The following is a 9,530-nucleotide window of genomic DNA, read 5'->3' as shown; positions in this document are numbered from 1 at the left end:
TCTAATCTGAACCCCTGCTATGCCTCCTGATGTCTGACCTTTTGAAATCTCTCTGTTCTACTGATGAAATCTGTCTGCTTTTCCCTTTAAATCTCATTTTCTGCCTTCTGCTTTGCTCACGCTTTGTGGTAACACTTTACATGTGTATTCTTTCACAAAGCGAATATACTAACATATTTTTTGAAATTGTACCATTTCCCCCTTTTTTTTATTAATATGTATATCATCGTACAAGAATACTTCACATCATAAGATTATTTAGTACATTAGTTAGCATGAACACACCATGAAATTTAGCATGAGCGCCAAAGTAATCAGTAACATACAACAATGGTACCAGTGATGGGACAGAAGCAGGGACACAACCAGAGCATGAGGGATGTGGTAGCTTAGTGCTTAAGGTGTTGGACTACTGATCGAAAGGCTGTGAGCTGGAATCCCAGATCCACTAAGCTGCTTCCACAGAGCAAGGCCATTAAATCGCAAATGAATAAAATGATATAAAATGTAAGTCCATGTACATGTAGAACATGGCAGTGCACATGGTGTGTAAACAAAAAAGCATGTCATGGACAGAAACATGAAAGCAGGGCTTTTGTGTCAGTATGGGTATAAATACATATTTACAAACCCTGTGTGTTTTCTGTGCTATACAAAATCCAGGATACATCTGGATTAAGGGAAATTATTCCATGTGCTGATATATGTGCTGAATCTTTGTAAAGGTCCGATTGGAAACAGAGGTTCCAGAAAAACGGGATGATTTGCATAAATAAGCATTACGGAACATAACATTCATTTTCATTACATCCATATTATAGCGTAATCTTATTTTCTTGCTAACCTGTAACACTAGACGTATTCCCCATCATCGTGTTGTAATTATCCAGTGTTCTTGTAGCAGCTAACTCTCCTCATCTTCTCACTGACCTAATCAGTGTCACTAGAGTCAGTCCTGGCAAGCACCTTATCACTTTAGTGTGTGAGGGTGTGTGTGATAGTAGGTGTTGGAGTCAAATAGACACACACTGTTGCACACACTCACAAAGTAATTGGTTGCATCATTAGCCTGTAAGGCATATGGTAATTGATTCACATGCGTGAAGCCGTAATTAAGAGAGATTAGTTACGCTGTAAGAGGTTACACTGCCTAAAGTAATGTTAGAGACTTGAGTCAGCGATACTGATGCAGACTATGCTAAGTGTGTTGATTTATAATTCGGTGTTGGTTCATGTTCTTTTTCAGGTTATAGCTGCTGTGAATTAATACTTAAGATATCAGTTTAGCTGGAAAAAAAATATTAAAAACTAGGATTTTCAGAAATGTTCTCTACAGACATGCTTCTCAAAATCCAGCATCCATGAAGCATAAATACAGAGCCCATGATTTGCTTAATCAGTGAATACATCATTACTAGTTCACCAGCTCACGGACTAAGAATAGCGTCGGTCTAAAAGTCATATATACAGCAAAATACAGCAAAATAGTTGATAGATCATTTATTTATTTGTTTGTTTGTTTGTTTGTTTGCTTGTTTAGGGGAAGTTCATTCTATCACCTAGGTGTCAATTTGCACCACCATTATACAAATAATAAATAATTAATAATACAATAAATTACTATACAAAAAAACTTGTTTCTAATAAACTGCCAAAATATTACTGTGCATTTAAAACAAATATTACTCTAACTTTAAATAATATTAAATTACAAAAAAAAAAAAATGTTTACAAGATAAATCCCTACTTCATTAGGGCCACGATTTGAGAGTTAAATGTTAATGGTGTCCATGACTAAGAATTTTTACACTCATCAGAGAATCGTTCTGTTTATTCAATTTTTTGTAAGTGCTGATCAAAAGCGTGTATATGTGTATGTATATATGTGTGTGCGTATGTGTATCTACGCAAGGTGGAATATTTTTTCGACTCATTGCGTTGATCGTCTTCCTTATGATGGCAACTAAACAGTAGCTTTGATGAATGCGTAGACTGGAGAAATGAGATGATTCAGAAAAAAAATATTTGCCATGTAAGATTTAACTTAGAAGATTTCAACATAAAGAAGCAGTAAATGAAATGTATCTCATGCAAGAATATGTACAGAAATATGAACAATGTATTACATTTTCCATGATCTATGGGTGAAGTTAAATTTCTCTGCGATTTTCCAAAGGCTTAATTTTGTTGCTCTTTCCTCTGACATCTCAGCTCTGAGATCTCTCGTGTTACTATTAACAATTCAAGCCTGTAAATTCACTAGCAATGGATCTTGAAGTTCCATGACATTAATTAAGGGAAAAGACATATTTCTTACTCAAGCTAGGAAAGAAATAGGCATCAGAAAGCTGAATTAGAAGAAAATATTTGCTCACATTTTAATAATTAGAATTTCTTCTTACACAGCACAGGAGAAACAGCCTTATTTTACTGCTTAAACAAGGCAATTAATGAATATAAATGCCCACCCGTGGAGGGGGTCTTCTTTATGAATATTAATTGTTAATGTGCAGCCTGAAGGCTCTAAAAATGAGTTATTATAAGTATTAATTTTGATCCAAGGTAATATATGATGTATAAAACACTTGTGAATGTGGTTATAGGAGAGAATTGAAGGACGGTGTGGAACAAAGCAATTTGATTTGAAATTTTACAGAAATATTTCCTCACAAAAAAAAACCCAGCCTTTCAGTGATTACACATTTTATCAGAATCAGAATCAGTATACAAGGAATTTGTTTTAGTGTAATACGCTTCCAGTACACAGAGACAACAGCAGACAATTAAAATAAGATCAGAATTAAATACACATATGTATTTCTTGTCCTTGTTTTTGTGGCAATGTTCTACTTTGTGTATTTTCTCCCTTTAACGGACGTGTGTGTTCCTGCTCATGCATGTGTACATCTGTGTTGTGTGGCTGGTTATGTGTCAGGAGTTCCATTATCGACGGCGGGGTAGTGATGTATGCTTGCCGTGTGACTGCTACCCGGTGGGCTCTTTTACACGGACATGTGACCCAGAGAGCGGACAGTGCCAGTGTAGGCCGGGTGTGATTGGTCGGCAGTGCAACATGTGTGACAACCCTTTCGCTGAGGTCACACAGACTGGCTGTGAAGGTGGGGCGGAGTCTCTCTCTCTCTCTCTCTCTCTCTCTCTCTCTCTCTCTCTCTCTCTCTCTCACACACACACACACACACACACACACACACACACACACACACACACACACACACACACACACACACACACACACACACCTAATCCAGCTTACTTTTTCGGATCCAGCCATTCATTCACCCGTGCAATAAAAATCACCAGTGTTAAATTACTCTCCAATGATAAAAACTATATGTACATTTAAAAATTAATTTAACACTTATGATTTTGTGTCTGCATTTTTCCTTCCATGTAGATATTCATTCCTATTCTGATATATTATCTGTTTCTAATTTCCTTTCCGGTTCAATGATTTATTTGTGTGATTTAAAACATTTGTGTGATAAAACATCACTAAGTGGAAGTATCACTACATTTGTGTGTTCTTTTTCATGTCATGTAAAACAGGACATAGGACACTATTTTATGCTAACAACAGAAGCACAAAAATCAGCCACTAGTTAAACGTCTTGGTGAATATCAGTGCGGTGGAAAATAGGTCACCTGACAAAAGCAGTTGAATTGTGAAAAGGGGTTAAGATAAAGACGAATACATTATCGTGTGTATAAGCTGTGTTGGAGTGTTGGAGTAGGATCCACTTAAATCACATCGTTTTATTTGCTTTAAATATATTTTTATATCATTACAATATCATTTATATCAATATATAGTAAATAGATGTGATTACAGGTTGAAATTTCAGTAGTGTAAATTACAGTCAGATCAATAGAACTAGTGAATTCTGGGGTTGGGTACTAAGGCATTTGTAAATCTAAAGCTAAAACATTTATATCAGCTAATTTCTTTTCTTTCTGACAGTAATAATTGATAATAATTGGTAAAATAATTAAAATTAAACATTTACACCACAGCAGTTACAGTTGATTACATTCCTAAAGCATGTGTTCTTTATTTAAAAAAAATGTCCTGCTTTTTAAAGTATTAAAACCCATAGGATTTATAGCAACAGTCGGTTTACTTTCATAAAGATTTACCATTTTAAATGGTATTTTAAAACAATCTGTTTATTATTTGACTAAAATCTTGTGGAGATTCACCATACAAATTCCTTTAAAGTAGTTACTGTAAAAATTATTAAATTAGAACGAGTTCAGTTATATTAATGATTCAAATTACAGCAAACACCACTGTCAGAGCAATAATAATAAAAAAATATAAATAAATAAATAAATAATAATAACTAACAACAATATTAATATTATTATTATTATTATTATTATTATTATTATTATTATTATTATTATTATTATATAAAAGTGATTCACTTTTGTTTGTTTGTTTGTTGGTTTGTTTGTCTTAATTAACACAAACCAGTTGCTGGAAAAAAAAACTATTTGTCCCTCTGTACTCCACAGTGATCTATGATGGCTGTCCAAAGATGATCACCACGGGAATCTGGTGGCCCAGGACCAAGTTCAACATGCCCGCTGTGGTGCCCTGTCCTAAAGGATCAGTAGGTGCGTGTTTGTGTGAATGTTTCTGTGCTGCCTGGTTTAAGCAAATACTCTAAAACTCAGAATGTGTAGGTGTGTGATGTTATGACATTATGTCATCAAAGTATTACAATAATAGTTGTGTATGTTTGTGTTGTAGGAGCTGCTATTCGTCACTGTGATGTAGACCGAGGCTGGCTGGAGCCTGATCTCTATAACTGTACATCTCCTGCTTTTGTTGAGCTCAACACAGCGGTAGGAGAGAAACACACTCACAGACACACAGCCTTTAATACACATTCATTTCCTGCAAGACTACTAATACAGACTGTGTGTATGTTGCTCTGTGTGTGTGTGTGTGTGTGTGTGTGTGTGTGTGTGTGTGTGTGTGTGTGTGTGTGTGTGTGTGTGTGTGTGTGTGTGTGTGTGTGTGTGAGCAGCTTGACGCAGTTGAAAGAAATGAGACAGTACTGAACACCATCACTGAAAAGAAGCTGGCCCATCAGCTGCGTGACGTCACCGAGGCATCAACCTATCTCTATGGCAACGACCTCCAGATTGCTGAGAAACTGTTGTCCCGCCTCCTGACCTTTGAGAGCCTTCAAACAGGTTTCGGTCTAACGGCCACACAGGACGCTCACTTCACCGAGGTGAGAATATGCTGCACACACTCCAGTTGTATGGGTTTATATGTTTGTCTCTCTCGCTGACTCACAGTCTCTGCTTCATTTTATTCCTTGCTTTAATCATCGCTCTGTCCTTTCTTCCTTTCTTCTGTCCTCCCTTTCTCTTTCATTCTTGTCTTGTTTTCTTTGTCTTCATCTCTTTCCCCTTTTTGTCATTCTTCTTTCCTCCTCCATCGGTTCTTCTTTCACTTCTTTCCCTGTCTTAAATTTGTTATCTCTCTACCACTATGGCCTCCATCTGACCCTTTGTCTTTCTTACTTTCCTTCTCATCCTATTTTTATCTCACTGTTCTCCTTTTTCTCTCTTTATCTCTTTACTTGATACTTTTCCCTCATGTACTTCCTTTCTCTGGCTTTCTTTTTCCTTTTCCTCAAATGCAACATCTTAACAATCTTATTGATCGCTATAGTCTTTTGATCTCAATTTATCTCTAACTCTCAACTCACTCCAATAACTTTCCTCGTTCCTCTCCTCTTTCTTTGCAGAACGTGTTACGAGCATGCAGTGTGTTACTAAGCCCGAGCTCAGCAGGATTGTGGAGGTCTCAAAGTTCAGCTCAGAGTGGAGCAGCAGGCTTGGCTGATCTGTTGGAGCAATACTCACGCAACCTCGCCCAGAACACCAAACACACCTACCTCAATCCTGTAGCACTGGTGGCACCCAATATAGGTCAGTCACACACACACACACACACACACACACACACACACACACACACACACACACACACACACACACACACACACACACACACACACACACACACACACACACCATCACAGTCACACATGCACACACACATACATAAACTCTCTCCAAACAGCTTATAAGCTTATACTAATCCCAGTTATCTAATCATCTAACTGAAGGTATGTCAAGATACTTGACACTAGCAATGTTTGTGTTAATTGCAGTAATGACTGTGGACCGTGTAGAAAACCACACACATGTGCGGAAACGTTTTCCTCGGTATCACAGCACAATGTTTCGTGGACAGACCCTCTGGGATGCACACACACATGTAGTGCTGCCACCTAGTGCCCTGGTGCTACAACGCAACTACTGTGAGTACGCACAGAAATATTTGACACTTTTATTTTTTGGTCTAATTGAACAGAGTTGTTATTGCTTGAAATGTTTTTTTTTATGCTCAGCCCCGTTGAGTTTACATGCCAATCAGACGCCAGAAGTGCCAGCAGCACGACGATCTGGCTTGCCGAATAACTCACCGTTCACCATTGTTATTGTCCTGATATACCGCAGTCTCGGAGCTGCACTTCCTCCTAAATACCATACAGACCGCCGAGGAGTTAGGTGTGTATGTGTGTGTTTGTGTGTCTGGTCTGTATTAGTGTCCATGAGAGTATATTCCAGCTTTATGTGGTGTACGTGCCAGTGTAACACCATCATATTGCTGATTTGTTTGGGAATAAGGGTTCTGTGGGCAAAAAAACATAGAGCCTTGAAGCTAAACATATATATGATTACACTTCAGTCTTGGAATGAACACTGGTCTCACTGTGGTTGTAACATGGATATACCGTAAATCTCTCACCTTAAGAGAATTCTCAACCTCAATCAACTTTTTTTGCTTCTTCCTGCCAAACAACTGATTAAAGGCCACGTATTAAGTGTGACAACTATTCAGTTGTGCATTCAAGTTGCACAATTTGTGGCCAAGACTTTATCTCTTGGCCTCAGCATGATCATTTGCCTGCTGCGGCTTTGAGTTATTACATCGGAGCCTTTGCATATTAACTGAAAAACCCCATGTTTCCTCAGCAGCTCCATGGCTGATATGGGTAAAGTGACACAGCAGTGCGTGTGACAGTCAAAAATGTAACTGTGTTTATATGGTTGCTCTTGGAATCATTAGAGTTTATTCTGTTTCTATACTTCTGTTTAAATTAATTGCATATTTTAATTAAGATTAAAGGCTTTATTTTTTTTTAATTGTAGTTTTATATTCTAACAATGCTATAGCCAAAAAGGGTCAAATTTACCATGCTCGCATGGAGGCTGGGATGTCATACTCTCTCTCACCTGTCAATTACAGCAACACTAGTCAACCATGGGCATCTACTGTATAAGTACATGAATATGTACGAGGGCAGGTAGCACTTTACTCCAAATGTGTTATGCCTCCCTGTGAAGCACCACTCGTTGCAGTTTAAAAATGAATTTACATATCTTGGAGAAAGCATGTCTTCTCTCTCTCCCAGCTGATAGCATGTTAGGGAAGAGTGAGTGGGTGGGAATTGCCCAAGAGCAAATTATGGAGAAAATGTGTCCTAAGTGGGTCTATTATTTGCAGGTTGCCACGTCACCCGGTGCTGAATTCTCCTGTAGTGAGTGTATCTGTGTATAATAATCACTCATTTGTGGAGGGTTTCCTGGAGCCACCTGTTCAGCTGGAGTTCCGTCTCTTGGAGACGAGTAACCGCAGCAAGCCTCTGTGCGTGCAGTGGAACCACACCAGCCCGTGAGTATGATCGAAAAATCTGGGTGATGTTTAGAAAGCCGTGGACTACTGGTGCCATTTAAAATCATCATATTCCACCAAAATGAAGAACATGTGTGTGTGTGTGTGTGTGTGTGTGTGTGTGTGTGTGTGTGTGTGTGTGTGTGTGTGTGTATGTGTTTGTGTGTATATAGAGTGTCAGCAGCAGGTTGTTGGACAGTGAGGGACTGCAGTGTTGTCTATAGGAACATGTCACATGTGCGTTGCCAGTGCCATAGACTGGGTACCTTTGGAGTGTTGATGGACAGCTCACAGAGAGAGGTAACACACACATAAACACCTCACATAACAAAAAGAAGTAATTAGGTCTGTGATAAAGCTGAAAGAAAGCTACATTCATTTAATCATTAATCATACTGTTGTTCTCTCTCTCTCTCTCTCTCTCTCTCTCTCTCTCTCTCTCTCTCTCTCTCTCTCTCTCTCTCTCTCTCTCTCTCTCTCTCTCTCTCTCTGTCTGTGAGCAGCAATTAGAGGGTGACCTGGAGACTCTTGCCATAGTAACCTACACATCTCTATCTGTTTCCATGGTGGCACTGTTGCTAACGGTTACGGTGCTCTCCTGTTTGAGAGAGCTGAAGTCGAACACACGCAGCATACACTCCAATATGGCTGCGGCAACATTCCTCTCTCAGCTCACCTACCTGCTGGGCATCAACCAAACTGAACAACAGGTGAGTGATGGAGGGAGCAAGGGATAGAGGGAAATAGAAAAAGAATGAATTAGTGAGTAAGTGACAGTGTGTGAGTGAGTGAGTGAGTGAGTGATGAGTGACTGTGTCAGTGACTGACTGAGTGTGTGATGAGTGACTGTGTCAGTGACTGACTGAGTGTGTGATGAGTGACTGTGTCAGTGACTGACTGAGTGTGTGATGAGTGACTGTGTCAGTGACTGACTGAGTGTGTGATGAGTGATTGACTGAGTCAATGACTATTTAAATGATGATTAAGTGAGTGGCTCATTGAGCAGGACAGTGAATGAAGATGTGAGGCTGTTATGGAGGTATAAATCATTAACTAGTCAATCTAACATTGTAGATATATTCACTCGACATTGTAGATATATTCACTCGACCTTTATCAGTTTAAAAATGTATTGGCAGCTGGATAGAAATGTTACCGACTGCACAATACAGCTTGATTTAAATATTCATTTAAACACTGCTATCACAGCCATCAGCACAGAGGGCCATCAATCTCACTGAATATTACACTGTGACTCAGACTGGAATGCTTTTGTCTGAAGTATACACACACACATGAAGTACACACACACACACACACACACACACACACACACACACACACACGCGCGCGCGCGCGCACACATACACGCACACACACATGCACTGAATTATAACTCGGAAATTTTAAGTGTTCACTGTGAGTGGGCTGCACTCTAGGGAAAAGTGTGTGTGTGTGGATGTGTGAATGTGTGAGCTTGATATCAATGTCTGTTGTTTCATTCATGATTAATAGTTTTTCAGAGCTTGAATTGCAGTTTTAGTGACTTTCAACTTCAATAAAAGAATGCACTAGTTTTGTGCACAGCTTGAACATCTCAAACTGAGTACAGATACCATAGCAGCATAGTAAATATATTTCAGACACGGTGTGTCATGTCAGACAGACTCAGTGTTCAGTGTTCATTTTGATGGATGTCAGACTTGTACATGTTCTGTACTCTCCACCCACTTGGATTAAAATTAAG

The 9,530-nt window shown here is 38.9% G+C and overlaps 1 protein-coding gene across 4 annotated transcripts in view; it reads left to right on the top strand.

The window, feature by feature from the left end:
• The window catches only part of celsr3 (cadherin, EGF LAG seven-pass G-type receptor 3), a 59,929-nt gene that overhangs the window by 40,038 nt on the left and 10,361 nt on the right, over positions 1–9,530 (top strand). For 3 of the 4 annotated variants that reach the window (XM_047823047.1, XM_047823048.1, XM_027134004.2), the window contains exons 16-25: positions 2,936–3,119; positions 4,537–4,638; positions 4,775–4,869; positions 5,055–5,264; positions 5,787–5,970; positions 6,216–6,365; positions 6,456–6,615; positions 7,616–7,783; positions 7,957–8,083; positions 8,287–8,493. In XM_047823047.1, the coding sequence (XP_047679003.1) occupies positions 2,936–3,119; positions 4,537–4,638; positions 4,775–4,869; positions 5,055–5,264; positions 5,787–5,970; positions 6,216–6,365; positions 6,456–6,615; positions 7,616–7,783; positions 7,957–8,083; positions 8,287–8,493 (1,587 nt within the window). Of the gene's footprint in view, positions 1–2,935; positions 3,120–4,536; positions 4,639–4,774; positions 4,870–5,054; positions 5,265–5,786; positions 5,971–6,215; positions 6,616–7,615; positions 7,784–7,956; positions 8,084–8,286; positions 8,494–9,530 lie in introns of all 4 variants that reach the window. The other variant, XM_047823046.1, reaches the window with a different exon arrangement.

The sequence above is a fragment of the Tachysurus fulvidraco genome, chromosome 14 (assembly GCF_022655615.1).
Source record: "Tachysurus fulvidraco isolate hzauxx_2018 chromosome 14, HZAU_PFXX_2.0, whole genome shotgun sequence".
NCBI lineage: Eukaryota > Metazoa > Chordata > Actinopteri > Siluriformes > Bagridae > Tachysurus > Tachysurus fulvidraco.
Note: the sequence above shows the minus strand (reverse complement) of the source record. Positions and strands in the feature narration are given on the sequence as shown.